Below are 15,450 nucleotides of genomic sequence, written 5' to 3'. Positions count from 1 at the left end.
CTGGAGCAGGTTACTGTTTCAAAGGTTGTGTCAAATTTTATAGACAACATTGTGTTGTCCAGCTGCTGCTGCCCCCCACACCCCAGGGGCAGCACCAGGAGTTTTCTCCATGTGCCCAGAACTGCTCCACCCAGAGAGTGGCACCAAAGGGCTCTGGGAGCTCATGGGCTGAAGCAGGATTTGCCAACACAACTTCAATTGACTTAAAGTCCTGGAAAAGTGTTTTAGAGAAGATTAGTTGTTTTTTAATTTGCTTTTTTGGTGGACCCTGTTTTCTTCTCTCCAACTTCACTAAAGCAAATCCACAGATTTGTTTCTCCAAGGCTTTATTTAAAACATTCTTGGTCCAAAGGCAGAATTCAAAATCTTTTCTCTGCAGATACGTTTTGTATTTGTGCTTTTTTAAATGATTTTTATATGATTGACTCTGTTCAGTTGTGAATCTGAGCTGTCCACCTGGGACTCGTGTTTAAAAGAGATTGATTATGGGTTGGTAGTGTCTTCTCAGGTACTTCCACTTAATCAGTATATTCAATTAAAATGGTGGCTATCTTAATATCTTCTTTTCCATCTGATGTGGTTGAGGATTCAGGACTTTATGGCAGTGATACTCATCTAGAAAACCTGGGACAACTGGAACGATGGAATCATGGAATGGTTTGTGTTGGAGGGACATTAAAGCCCATCCAGTGCCCCCCCTGCCATGGCAGGGACACCTTCCACTGTCCCAGGCTGCTCCAAGCCCTGTCCAGCCTGGCCTTGGGCACTGCCAGGAATAATTTCAGTCCAGCAGCTCCTGTAACCTTGTCCTGGGGTGATTGTGATGTTAAATTGTATCCCCATTCATCCACCTAACCCAGAAATAGGTTTTGTATCCTTAAAACTCCATCTGAGAGTAAAAGTGAGTGGAGAAGAAGCACCGAGTCTGTTATCAGAGACTGCACTTGCTCCCCCCGCATCGGGAGTTTTGACTACAGCACAGACAGACAACAAGACACAGATCCCCTTGGATTTCCAGCTAGCTGGAGCAGAGAGCTCTTCCTGGACTGTTTTCTTTCCCTTTTCCTTGAAGGGATCCAACCTGCTCTGGACTGGGGACTCGGGGGAGCACCGGGAGCTCACACCCGTGGACTACCGGGAGCCCAGCCTGGGCAGTGGCATTTTCCAGTGCCAGAGGGACTGATAACAGAGCCAACACCCACAGGAAAGAGACCCTCTGAATTTGTCATCTCTCCAGAGCAGTGAGAGGTTTTGTAATCTGATATTGTTCATTCTTGTGCTGGGTAGTGCTGTGCCTGTGAAATAAACAGGTTTTTTCCACTTCTCTCAGAGAAATCTCTTCCCAAACCAGTTGTGGGGTGGGAGAAAGGGGCCATGTGGGTTTGCTTCCTGGAGGGGAGCCCCACTGGAGGTTTTCTCCCAAATCTGCCCTAAACCAGGACAAACCTCCTCCCTTTGAATTTATTATTCCACCTCCTGCCTTTCCCCTGCTTTACAAACATCCTGTGCTGAGCTGTGACAGAGCTGGGGCAGGTTTAACCCCAGAGTCCAGGCAGGCTCTGCCACAGGCCAAAACAAAGGGGAACAAAGCAGATCCTGATCTTCCATTCTGTCTGGGCTACAGAATCTGGAATAGCACAGCCGCTTCATGCTCCATCTCATAGCATTGATCCACCCCTGAGGCAGATAAAGGATATCTATTTAATATAGTTATAATTAATATATCTATTATAGCATGGAGAAGGGAGGTTTTGGGCGAGCTCATTGTGGCCTTCCTCACTGTGTGCTCAGAATTTGCTGTGGACGGGAGCTCGCCATCATCTCCTCAGTCCCGTCCCTTCCTATGGCCTCTGCCCCCTGTGCTCCCGCGCAACGCTGCGCGTGGGAGTGTGGCTGTGCCCCGGTGTGTGCGAGTGTCTGCACATGCCTGTGCTTGTGCTCTCGTGGGAACAGCCCCGGAGAGCCTGTGGCCTGCATGGGGATGGCTGTGCTCAGGGCAGGGCACTCGTGTGCAGCCCCCGTGGCCGTGTGCCCGTGCCCGTGTGCTGGGCTCTGTGCGTCTGGGCTCATCTCTGTGCACACCTGGGCAGGCTGGCAATGTGCCAGTGCCCCTGTGTGTGCCCACAGCTGTGCCTGAGCTGGCCTCTCAGCCCAGCCCTTGCAAGCCCCGCAGCGACTGCCCTGCCCAGCAGTGCCAGCCACTCACACACACTCAGCCCCAGTTCCTGACCTGCAGGAGCCTGGAGAGGCCCATGGCACTCCCGTCTCACGTGAATGGGAGGGAAAGGGAAGGGAGAAATGAGAGCAGAAGGAAACAATAGTCTGAAGCTCTAAATCCAATGCCTTAAAGTTCTGTCTTCATTCCAGCACCATGTTCTGAGGTCTTGGAGGTTCTTGCCTGAGGATGTTGTTGGCAGCGTCTTTAGCATGGACAACATCTTTCACCATAGCAGTTGGTGATGCAGGAGATGTCAAAGCCCCCGGAGCTGATGGGCACTCCGTCAGAGCTGAGGATGCTGCCAACGGCAGCGGAGGTGGAGGATCCCACGGCGGTGTTCTGTGGGAAGGAGCTGAGGATGGGGCCGGGCAGGGTCACCAGCACAGCAGGCGGCTCAATGACGACATGGGAGCTCTGGCACTGCCTGACACAGCACTCATTGCAGCTGCTGGCCAGCGGGCAGGGGCCGCAGGACTGGCAGCAAGGGTTGCAGGGCTGGCACTGCTGGCACTTCTCAGGGCAGGACATGTCTGGAGCCTGGCGCTGCACCTGGCGCAGAGGGCAGGGAGGGAGCAGAGCACACGCACACCTGAGACACAGCCCGCAAGGCACCCCCAGCAAGACAAGGCCCCTGCTGCCCGTGGAGCTGCAGGCTGTGCCGGCCCTAACTGGGGATCCTTTGCCTGAGCCCAGCTCGCTCCTTCCGAGCTCAGCCCTGCCCAGCCTTGCTCCTGCCCAGCCTGCATGAGAATCAGCACCTCAGCCCAGCCTCAGCCTCTGGCCAGAACACACGGCCTCCCCTGTGCCCACACCTCCGCCCCCATGGCAGAACAGCCCCAGAAGAAGAAGGAGCAGGAACAAGGGCTGGAAAGCTCAGTGCTGTGTCCTCGAGAGGGTGCAGGAGAAAGGGACTTGCAACTCACCTGTTTCCCAAGGAGGAGGAGGAGGAGACAGAAGTGGTTGAGAGAGCCACCAGTTAGGCTGCCTTTTATCCTGGCCCCACACTGCCTCAGGGCCCACATTCCTTGCTGAATAAGTGAGGAAATCCCTGTATGAGCCAAATGGATGGAAAGATCTCAGGGAATGCTATGTCATGTGTTGCTGTTTCCCTCTACAATGACTTTGCAGTTCCTGACCTCAGGAATCATTGCTGTTTTCTCAAAGACATCTCTTGGGAGTGCTGGCACGTGAGATTCCAGGTGTCCTGGGGGCACGGATGTGTCAGTGTGGGCAGAGGTCATGAAGTCAGTGCAGAAGGGATCCTGAGGAGGCAGGTGATGCCAGCCTGGGGCATTCTGGTGGACATTTATCATGCTGCCAGATTTTTGTAATTCCAGATGACTGGAAGGGCCTCATCTGCTGCCAGCCCTCCAGTCTCTTCCTCACCACCTAACAGCTGCACTACATGACTTGTCTTCACTTCATGACTCTTAATGAATCCTCTTTGCCCTCCTCATCCTGCACAATCCTTGAGACTCCTGTGGCACTGCTGCCTGAGCATCTGCCATACCTAAGGGAGGCTGCTAAAAGAGTGGCAGTGACAGGACAAGGGACTATGGGTTCCAAGGGCCAGAGGGCAGGGATAGATGGGATATTGTGAAGAAATTCTCCCCTGTGAGTGTGGAGAGGCCCTGGCACAGGCTGTCCAGAGAAGCTGTGGCTGCCTCCTCAGAGCACTTGGCACCCTCCTGCAAATCTCTGCAAAACCCAACTCTGTCTTTAAAGCAAAGCTCTCCCTGTGTGTATTTCATGGTCCCCCAGGCTTGTTGAAAACCCTGTGCTGGGCTGCACAGTCCACGAGTTTTCAACACCAAACCTTCCTCTGTCCAGTCTGAAATCTCCCCAAGTTGTAAAATTGCAAAGAAAAATTCTGATGCTTTGAAGAACGATGACATCAGATTGTTCTGCTTCTGTTTTCTGTGGATCCAGAGTCTGTTCTCCAGATGGTGGATCCACCCTCCATATTCAGCATTGAGAGCCTGTTCTTCTTACAGGGAATTTGTGCTAATTAAAAAAAAGCATTTTATTGAAAATAGAATAAAAATATTTGGAAATTTTGGAGCATTTTGGAAGCAAATAAAGATACTGGAAAGAAGGACATCAGTTCTGCCTCCCAAAGAAAGCAAAGGGTTTTTTTGCCTTAATTTCTTAGGAAAGTTGGGGTAAAATTTTTGGAGATGCAGGATGAGGTTTTTCTTTTTAGGGTCAACACTTTCTAAGCTGTAGCACCTGAGTGGTGAGAGTGGGAGAAATTGCACTCACAGTGCCTGAGGGATGTTCCAGCTCAGGGCAAAGGTGAAGTCCATGGGAGTAATGAAGGGAGGGAGAAATGAATCCCTGTCCCTTCCTTCAGAGAAAAGGAAGCTCCAGCCCTCACTTCTCCCATCGAGGTGGGGTCACACTGGCACAGGTTGTGGCTGCCCCATCCCTGGAAATGTCCAAGGCCAGGCTGGACAGGGTTTGGAGGAACCTGGGATAGTGGAAGGTGTCCCTGCCCATGGCAGGGGTGGATCCTTGAAGTCCCTTCCAACCCAAACCACTTTGGGATTCTGTAATTCCATGATCTCTTGTTGTTATGCCACATGCTGATCTGGTCCATGGTGCTGGGAATGGTGCCAGCTCTGTGGCAAGACTGGAGCCAGGAGAAAGAGAGAGTGGGGAGGAAAAGGGCCCTGAGCCCAGTGGAGTCCATGTCTCTGTGAAGGCTGGAAAGCATTGAAGTCTGTCAGATGTAAATTCCTCTGGCTGATGCTTCTCCAGGTTTTCCCAGTGGAAAACCAGCCAGAAATGGTGGCCTGAAATCAAGTCAGGGACTCACTTGTCACCACTCAGTCCTGTGCTCCAGAGGACCAAAAACTGCAAAGAAGGCCAGAAAAATATGGTGGAGAGAAAATTCTTTCACTGTGGAACTGAATTCATTCTGCCAAGCAGGATTTGTGTTTTTGGGAGAAGTTTCCTTTTTTTCAACATCTGATTGGGATCTTTTATTTTTCTCTCTTTTTTCCCACCAAATTCCTTCAACACTTCCTTGATTTTCACCAGTGTCATGTGGAGCCCATCCCCTGGATCAGAGGAAACGTATCAGGATTTACAGATAAAATCAGCAAATTGCACAAGTCAACAGCAAAAGTCCCTGACATGGACCCATCCCTTCAACAGTGAACCATTGCCAAGCATCAGATGCTGAAGAAGAGAATGAACCATCTCCTAAATCTCTCCATTCACAGTGAACAAAGAGGGCAATGCCATTTTCCAATGAATATTCCTGGTCACAGGAAAACAAACTGTTAACAGGCAGCATCCAAAGGAGTAAAAGCAGGTCAATGAAAGGATTTAAGTTTCAAGGCTAACTCTGCATTCCAATGAAGAACTGAGGTGTACATGTATAAATATAAATAAACACAAACCCAAAACCAAATATAAATGCTCTTAAAATGGTTTAAGTGCTGAGAAAGATCAGAGTGTTACCACAACAAAGCAGCCAAGTCCCTGGAAAGGCTTTTCAGCATGTTATTGTCCTGGAAAAGCCATGGAGGAATAGGAAGTAGGGAAATGTAAACCCAGTTCTTCACAAATTTTGGTCTTATTCATACTCAAAAATTCCCTTTTAGTGCTCAGACTCTGGGGGGTTGGCCCTGGCTTGATTCCAGGTGCTCCCAAAGCTGCTCTGTCCCTGCCCTTCCCACCTGGACAGGACAGAGGAAATGGAATGAAAGGCTCTGCGTCAGGATAAGGACAAGGAGAGCTCATCACCCAACAGTTGCTGCCTTGAGCAAAACACACCCAGCTTGGGGAACTGAGTTTCATTTACTGGCCAACAAAACAGAGCAACATAATGAGAAATAAAACAAAATCTTAGAACCCCTTATGTGGTTCTCCCAGGATCTAGGCAGACCTTCCAAAGGAAGAGCCTCTTTCCCCATGTGTTTGTTCCAATTAAAGGCATTTTCTGGCAGAGGGGGAGTGGTGGTTTTGTTCTCAGTTCGTGGAACCTCACTGATGAACTTCCACCCTGCCAATGAATGAAAATAGTATTTTATTCCCTGTCTACAAGACGCTGCTGCTTTGGAGGCTGGAGTGTAACAAACTTGCTGTTTATTACAATTAACAAATAAATCCCTGCACCTTTAAATTAGGTCATAAATCTCTCTGTGCAATTCAGTGCTGCAGTAATGATGTTTTCCTTCCAAGAGATTCTCCAGTGATAGGAGCCAGGCAACTTTTCTTCCAAGTAATGCAACCCCAAGGACATTTCCTGTGACACATTTGGCCTTTTCATCAGTGGCTTCCTTCCCTCAGAATCATCTGAGATGTGGTTTGAACACAGCTCTGCCAGCTGGTGAATGACACCAGCTTGTGCTGCAGAGAAAACAACTGTCTGGAGATTTTCCACAGGAGTCTGGATGTGGCTCCTGGGAATGTAGTGGTTTATTTGGATTATGGTGGTGCTGGACTGATGGTGGGGCTGGGTGAACTTGAAGGTCTCTTCCAACACTGATGATTCTTTGATCTAAAGGATTGCACTTGACCTTCACACCTGGAGCTCGTGGATCCTTCCCCCTCTCCTTTCAGACTCAGCTGCTCCTCCTTGGGAGTGCTTTCCTGTCCTTCTCCATCCCTTGTTTGTCCTTCTGTTTTCCCCAACACCAACATTACCTCTGTCTCCTCCATGATGTTTAGCAAAATATTTGCTCAAGGCTCTGTTTGCTAAGGGTTGGTGCCACTTGAAGCTCCCAGTAATCAAAACTGCTGCTAATTAGGTGCAGTGCCATTAAATCACTGCCTTTCAGCGAATCAAAGACACAATCCCAATTAACAACAATAATTCAAAACAATTAAGCAGCTACCACTGGATTTATTTTTATCCAACTTGCAGTAAATGAGCCTTCAATCCAGCAGGCCTTCAGCTCCCAGGTAAACAAAATAAATAACAACAACTCTATAAAAGGAAAAAATCAATAAAAGATCATTTGCAACTTGTAGAAGGTTTGCAAATCTGAGCGTGAAGAGTAGATTGCATTTAATAAACCTTCAATAAATTGTGTGTTTACAAGGTGAAATTTGAAACAACCACGACTGAGGTTTCCAGAGCATTCTATAGGGATGGAGATTAGGAACAGCTGAATGTTTAAAGCACAGAGGTCCCTCCCTCTCTCTCTCCCTCTCTCCCTCCCTCTCCCCTTGTGTTATTTTTTGGCAGAAATTCCCAACGGAATCATTTCAGCAGAAGTTACGGTTTTGCATTTGAATTTACAGAAGCTTTCAAGTGCACAAGTTTTCTTGGTCTCATTAAAAGATCAGAATTTTTCTGGTGATGAAACAGAGACAGAACTGGTCCAGGAAGGTGCAGACCTTATTTCCATTGTCTGGAATTCTGCTTGACACCCAGCACTTCCAGTGAAGGAAGACTCTTTAGGATATGCCAGGTCTGCTCTGAACCAAAGGCAATTCTTCCTCTTTACTTACCCCAGATGCAGCTGAGCAAGGCTTGGTAGCAGGGGCAGGACCAATCTGAACTTCCTTGTGTTTCTATTTTTTGTGGATTTAGATTTGTGATACAAATGTTGGAGCAGCTGAAGGCACCAGCCTTGTCCCTGGGATTTGGTCATTCTGGCTGAACACGTTTATTAAAGCATCTTTTCTAGAAATTGGCTAAAGATGGTGGATTTTGGTCATTGCAAGCAGTTGCCTTTGCTATTTGCAAGAATAAACATGGAGGAAAACCTACCCTGGGATCTACTGCAAGGACTGATGAAGCCTGGAGAGTTCCTAGGAGCAAGGAGGTACTGAAAGTTTTCCTTTGGCTGGGGAATTTGTTTAGCTGTAAAAGGTTACAGTTGTTAAACTTTAAGTCCTTGCCCTTCTGTTTTATGCAGAAGCCCTTTAAGATTTAATGGAGGAGTCACTGGAGCGTGGCAGGTGAAGGTGCGAGGGCCATGGCAGAGCACTGTGTCCTCCACCGTCCTTCCCACACAATTCCTGCAAACTGGAAACAGCAGAAATCCCTCTGGCTCCTCAGGGGATGGCATTGAAATGTCTCAGCTGGGAAAGCTGTTTGTACTTTGCTGAAGACATCACTAAACCTGGAATTTTAGGCACCACTTCCCTTGGTCCCTACTGACAATCATGGAATGGTTTGGGTTGGAAGGGACCTTAAAGCCCAGCCAGTGCCACCCTTGTCCTGGGCAGGGACATCTTCCACTGTCCCAGGCTGCTCCAAATCCCATCCAACCTGGCCTTGGGCACACCCAGGGATGTGGAGTCCACAACTGTCCTGATGTGACACTGGTAACCGGGTTCTTTTTCCCAGGACTGAGAGTGACAAGACAGAGGCTGTTTCTCGTGTTCGGACTTGGTTATTTATTCTTCTTTTATATATATTACATATATACAGGGTACAAGGAGCTACATGTACTAAGATAGAGAGGTGCAAAACAGCTAACAAAGAAGTTCTTCAAGGTCTATGTATCCAATTAAAAAATGCCAAGTAAATTATTTTTCTTAGTGACCCAATGACCTGACACCTGTGTGCTGCACTGCGGCATTTTCCATCCAATCACTTATTACTACCCAAAAATCCCGAGAAGAAGATGAGGAAGGAAGAAGAAGGAGAAAGGGACAATGCCCTAAGTCCTCCATCTTGTCTCTTTTTTTCTAAAATAGCTTAAACCTTAAACTCTAACTTTCTTACCCAGGGACCTAACAAAACTCTCTAACTTACACACTCACATTCCCAGTTTCTCTACATAACTTTAACAGCTGTCTCCATGGTGTTATGTGAAACTCAGTGCTTTCTTGGGTGTCAGGGTCAGGCATCACAGATAAGGGCACATATCCTGTACCTCTGACCCCAACACACAACCTCTCTGGGCAAGAGACAGTTTTTTATTAATATCTTTTATTATTATCTTGGTCTTCTTTCACCCTACCAATTTTCTGGCTTTCATCTCAATTCAGTGTCCAGCCAAGACATTTTATGGCTCCTGCATTTTGTCTCTGTGTGAGTGATCCCACATAAGTTCTGTTTGGTCTCTTTTTCATGGCTAAAACAGCCTGACAGAGGCAGCACTTGACTGGGGGAATCTTCTGCCCAGCTCCCTGCCTGCTTTGGTTTGGTTTCTGGCACCTGTTTGTGACTCCTTTACTGCTGTTGGTGCAGAGCTGCTCAGGGGCCTCCAGGCTGTGTCCTGGCAGTAGGACAATCCCATCCCATCCCAGCAGCTGAAGCTGTGCCTGGAGTGTGTGTGATCCTTGAGAAACTCTGATATTGTGATGTGGGCTCTGGACTTGACCTGAGATTCCATGATCCTGAGAGGGATCATTGCAGCCAAGCCTGGAATGTGCCAATCCCTCAGCATGCCCGGGCACTGCTGTGCCCCTGCCTGGGTTTTTGGGGTCCTTGGCAGTGGGGGCCAGGTCACTCTGCTTCTGCCACTGCCACAGGAGCTGGTCCTGCTGTGCTCCCACTCCTGCTCAAACTGCACCTGCTCCCCAAGAAATCCTTGTGCTGAAGTTGGTCCATAATGAATATCCTGATTAATCTGAGAGCCTATGCTAATGAGAGCAGTGCAAAGTCATCTGGAACCCCAGAGGCTCTGCCATTCCCCTCCCATATGTCCCACTTGATATTAGGGAAGGGAAGATTTTGCTAAGAGAGGGAAACATGAATAATGTATTGCTGGATAATGGTAAATAGTGATTATTATTCCTCCTTTCCCTTGGATGTACCAGCATTGTGTTAAAGACAGGCTTTGTTCAGAGGAAAAGGATAATTGGAAACAGGGAGGTGATGCAGTGTCTGGCAAATTACAGTCATGTGAGCGTGGCAGATGGTGCCACCATGTCTGACAATTGCTGCGACACCAAATTACTTCCTCGAGTCAAGAAGGCAAATTTTTGCTGGATTTGTCTGTGTTTACAAAGGATAAACAAACCTGTTTACATGGAAATGTGGGAGGAAGCCTGGAGAGACCATCCCCCCCACCCACTCTGTCTGAAATGCTGAGGAGACTTTTAAAGTACAGAGCTCTGGAGATGCCTCTGTTATCCCCAAGCAGCTTTGCTAATCCACTCTAAAGCTCTGGTTCCCAGTGGGACCAACACTGGGCTAAACTGGGGCTGGTGGAGGGGCTGGAGGAGCTGCTGTAGGAGCACAGAAATTCCTGTCTGTGGGGCAGAGCACAGCCACACTCAAGGCAGAGCCAAAATGAATTTATCCAAGTCCAGCAATGCCACAGCAAAGTCACTGCTGTGGTGGACCAGAGGTGTGCAACAGCTGCTCAGAATGGAAGGTGCTGTTAGTCAGAAGTCCCTGGTGGATTTGTGGATGGTTGAGCACTGCTTTGGCTTTCCACTGACTGGAAGTGTCCACAGCTGAGGTGGGATTGGCACCTACATAAAATTTGTCCCCACTTCTAACTAATGCACAGCCAGAAATCTGCTCCTTAAAGTCTCTCTGTTCCAGGGCCCCACCTGCACATAGGGAATTATGTCCTCACTCATTTACTCCTACCTAGACTTAGGATATACTTAACTGGGTCAAAGATTCTTCTCGTTAGAGCTGAACTCTTTATTATCACACTGGTGGGAACAGCTGGGCTGCTCAAGGAACATCACATCAGGTTGATGGTTGGGCTTGATGACCTTAAAGCTCTTTTCCAGTCTCAACAATTCCCTAATTCCATGTTTCTGTGATCACCCAGACACAGGCTCCTGAGCAGGCTGGGAGCTGAGGCTGAGGCAGCATTTGCTGCTCTGCCTGAACTCTTGTGTGGTAGCACTGAAACATTGAATTATTCAGCCCTATGAGCCCAGGATGAATCATCACCAGAATGCTGCTGTCACCCTGATAATGTCACACAAAGCCAGCGCTCGAGAGGTGTTTGTGGCACAGTTCAGTGCCCTGTCACACCACACTCATCCCTCAGCCCCTGCTCCTGGGATTCCCAGCTGGCCAAGCCCACTAGGCACAGGCTTGGGGAACAAATCAAGGTGTGACCTGGAGGGAAACCTCATCACTCTGTCCTGTTCTGCAGGCAGTTCAGGCCCAGTCTTGCTGTGGCCCTGTCTGTGGAACAGCTTTGCAGCCACCTGGGCACCAGGGCTGGCCCAGCCCAGTCCTGCCAGGCCACCCCCAGCTCCCCAAGGAAAAGCTTCAGCTCCATGTCCTGCTGCACCTGCCCACAGCCCTGTCCCTGGCCAGGGGCCAGCCCTGCTCCTGCTGTGACAGCTGGAATTGTTCACTAGCCCAGTTCTATCAAAATGATCTGGATTAGCTTAAAACATTGCTAATAGTAGGGTTTTGTTTGTTGAATTTTTTAAAGCTGTTCTGACAGAACCAGGTTAGACAGCAAGGATCTGATCAGTGGTGCCAGCTGATGGCAGAGCTGGGAAGCTCCTACCCCACCTCAGCTGAACCCAGAGCAGCTTCTGTGGTGACAGCCCTGAGTCTTTTATCTGTCCAGAGCTCTGGTGGCAACTGGGACCTGTTTGGAGCCAGTGTGGCAGGGAGGTGGCAGCTGTGGTACCCCTTGGGTGACATCCTTCAGGATCCTGCTGGGGAGCTGCCTTTGAAAGAGGAGCAGGCAGATGAAGAAAGGGCAGTCTGGATAATTCAGGCTGGATTTAGGGCTCTGACATTGTCACAACCTGTTTTGCTTTGCTCAAGCAGGATTTGGATCCTCTGTTTGTCCTCTTGGGCCAGGCAGGATGTCCCTGTCCCTGTCCCTGTCCTGCCACACAGACAGAATAATGGGAGAAGGGGCATGAGCCAACACTGTGAACTGCCAGCCCAGGAGGCCAAACACCAGAGGGGATGGGAGCAGATTGAGGGAGGGGATTGTCTCCCTGTGCCTCCATGAGACCCCAGCAGCAGAGCTCACTCCAGATCTGGCACCTTCAGCACAGGAGGACATGGAGCTGTTGGAACAAGTCCAGAAGAGGCCATGGAGATGATCCCAGGCCAGGACCCCCTCTGGAGCCAGGCTGGGAGAGCTGGGAATGTTCACCCGGAGAGGAGAAGCTCCAGGGAGAGCTCAGAGCCCCTTCAGAGCCTAAAGGGGCTCCAGGAGAGCTGGAGAGGGACTGGGGACAAGGGATGGAGGGCCAGGAGCCAGGGAATGGCTCCCAGTGGCAGAGGGCAGGGCTGGATGGGATATTGGGCAGGGATTGTTCCCTGGCAGGGTGGGCAGGCCCTGGCACAGGGTGCCCAGAGCAGCTGGGGCTGCCCCTGGATCCCTGGCAGTGCCCAAGGCCAGGCTGGACATTGGGGCTGGAGCAGCCTGGGACAGTGGGAGGTGTCCCTGCCATGGCTGGGGTGGAATGGGTGGGATTTGAGGTCTCTCCCAACCCAAACCAGTCTGAGATTCCATTTTCTGATTCCATACTCGGTTCCATGCAGATGTGCAGGGGCTTTGAGGCTGGAAGGAGCCTCTGCATTCTCCTGGAGGACATTCCAAAGGCTGGGCTGAGGTGCCTTTTTCAGCTGTGTTTTTCTGTTCAGGAAATCAGCCTGGCAGGAGAGGGGCCCTCACAAGGGAGGGGCTTGATACAGGACAAAACATCCCTTGGAAGAGCTGAATTCCTCCTAAAAGGTCATGGAATGGGTCTTTTACTCTTGAGAGAAGCTGGTGAAATACTGGTGCATGGAGTGGGAACAGGAGGAAATCTGGCTATTTGTGGAGGGAAATTCTGGCCCATTAAATACTTGAGGAAACTTCAGAAAAGTTTCAGAAAAAGCCTCCAGGATGTCTCTTACTGAACAATTTATCTTCAAGGTACCCAACCTTCAGAGTTATGATCCAAAGCAGTCTTAATTAGTAAATTCCTTCTTTTAGACATGTTGTAAATACCTTCAGTTATTGGATTCCCAGCCTCAAGCACTCAGGGGTTGGAGTCTCACCAAGAAATTTTAGAACTCTGAAGGACCTGATTCAAGGATTTTAAAGATGAGAATCAAGGGGCAAATTTTGTTGGTGAACAACTTTTGCAGGGGGGGCTCCCTGATGTTTAAGCTGTAGGTAGCTCTAGCAGTGGATGTAGAGCTTGGCATGAGTTTGCCCTGAGATTGGAGCTCAGGAATCCTCCAGGATTTCTGTCTCCAGGGCTGAAAAGCTGCACCTTCCAACACTTCAGCTTTGGACACAGCAAGTCATGGACTAAGGCCTGCTTTCCCAGTGTCCAGCCTTTTACTGGTCCAGCACACCAGAGGTTTCTATTGAAATTTTCCAGCTCCAAGGAATCTCTCAAGTTTCTTTCCTTTTTTTTTTGGTTGGGTTTTTGTTTTGTTTTGTTTTGTTTTGTTTTTTGGTTTTTTTGGGGTTTTTTTTGTTGCAACATATCTTAGGGAATTTTATCCCCACTGTCCCTTTGCTCTGGGGTGTGGGGTAGATTTGGTATTGTGGGGAACATGGCAGGGCTGGGACAGTGGGACAATAAATAAATAATGGCACCCAGCTGTTTCCCCTGACCTGGGGAGCTCTTTTTAATCCTTTATAAGGAAGCTGAGCCAAGCCCAAGACCAAGCAGAGAGAAACCAACTCCTCTGGCTTGTTTAATCACATTCATCATCCAACTGCAGCTCCCAAAGCTCTGAATCAGAGTTTCCAGAGCACAAGGGACACAGAGAGTATCAAACAGCTCAAAAGGGAGAGAAGAAAGGGGCATGGTGCAAAATGCAGAGCAACAAAATCAAATCTCCTCTCTGGAGCTGTTCAGCTGCATTTTGGAGATTACTTTGAAGCTGGCGAATCTGAAATTCCTCATTAGGAGCCAATGGTAGATACAGGAGCTGTGCTTCTAATCTGGGTATGAGGAGATCATTCCAACCCTGACCTCCCTCTCTCCACTTGATACAACATTTGCTTCAATCAAAGAGGTAATTAAACTCCTGAGATGAGAAATCCCCACAGTTCATGTCCTGAATACGGTACAGCAGAAGTTCTTCAGTAATGAAACGGCACAACCTGCAGTTACTGCTGGAGCCAGACAATGCCTGAGGCAAAAAACATGGAATAACTTCTGTCAAGGATGCTCTGCTTGCCCTAAAGTGCCCCACAGGAGCCCAGGCAGGTACTGCCTCTGCAATGGAGCTGATTAATGGCAAGGGAGCCATGGATGTGGGTGATCCAAAATACTGGGGAAACAGGAGCAGCTCCTTCCCCTCAAATGAGTTCAAGTGCAGATCCAAACCCAGTGCTGGCCCTGCTCCAGGTGAGGATGGGGAAGCCAGGAGGAAAATTAGGAAACCTGTCAATAGTGGGGTTTTTTCCTTAGAAGCTCCATTTTGTTGAAATAAAAGCTGTTCAGGAGAACTCATCAATAGAAACATGGTTGAGTAATCCTGTCTTTTGTCTGATCCCAGGGAAAGGGTTGGGATGGAGTCAATGCACTGAGCTGAAAATGGAGCTGCAGGAAGGGCAGAGAAATGCCAGTACCACCCAAAGCAAGTGGTGTGATAACTCCACCAGGAGGGAAAAAATTGCTGGGTAGGAGATGAAAGCAGGGCTGCCAAATGGAAACCTGGTTTCTGATGAGTTTGAAGGGTGGCTTGAGAGGGGACGGTCTGCAGATGTCTGGGAAGCCCAGGAACTTAAACATAAGTCAAGACACACTGTGGCTACTCAGCACTGCTGGGCCATAAATCCTTCCCTGGGTTTTCAAGGGAGACTTTTGTCTGTCCCTGACCTGAAAGGAAAGTGGCAGTGAAATATCCACCATAAAGCACCTCTGGAACGCCTGTGCCAGTCTGCAGAGAGTGCTGCTGGAATATACAGCAAATCCAGGGGTAAACATAGGCTGTTCCCAGCCCCAATGTCCAGCCTGGCCTGGGGCACTGCCAGGGATCCAGGGGCAGCCCCAGCTGCTCTGGGCACCCTGTGCCAGGGCCTGCCCACCCTGCCAGGGAACAATTCCAAATTCCTTCTTTCTCCCTGGTCTTCCTCCCACCAACAAACCCCTGGATTTTTGTGAGATTCCCGGTACAGCTCTCCCTGGAGTTCTCACCTCATGAACTCCTGTCTTGCCACAGATAAAGCAAATTGCTTTTAAGTGGATCTGTCCAACACATTCCTCATTTGATGTGTTTTTTCTGGAGCACCCAGGCAGGAATGAGCAGCTGGGACCCAGCCTGGTGCCGCTCCACATTCTAGAGCAGTTTTCTCTTGCACTCAGCTTTGCAGCACCAGGCTGTGTCTGGAGCTGCTGGGACTGTGAGACTCCTGTCACAGCTCCCA

At 49.2% G+C, this 15,450-nt stretch overlaps 1 protein-coding gene across 1 annotated transcript; it reads right to left on the bottom strand.

Moving 5' to 3' along the window:
* Nucleotides 1-2,373: 2,373 nt before the first annotated feature.
* Nucleotides 2,374-2,785, bottom strand: LOC107215273 (feather keratin Cos2-2-like). Its single transcript, XM_015651321.2, has one exon. It carries the CDS (start codon nt 2,744-2,746, stop codon nt 2,423-2,425), a length of 324 nt encoding a protein of 107 aa, XP_015506807.1. The 5' UTR covers nt 2,747-2,785; the 3' UTR covers nt 2,374-2,422.
* Between the last annotated feature and the right edge of the window lie 12,665 nt (nt 2,786-15,450).

This window comes from Parus major, chromosome 27, assembly GCF_001522545.3.
Source record: "Parus major isolate Abel chromosome 27, Parus_major1.1, whole genome shotgun sequence".
In the NCBI taxonomy this organism is placed as follows: Eukaryota; Metazoa; Chordata; class Aves; order Passeriformes; family Paridae; genus Parus; species Parus major.
The sequence above is the reverse complement of the archived record's forward strand: the minus strand, read 5'-3'. Positions and strand labels throughout refer to the sequence as shown.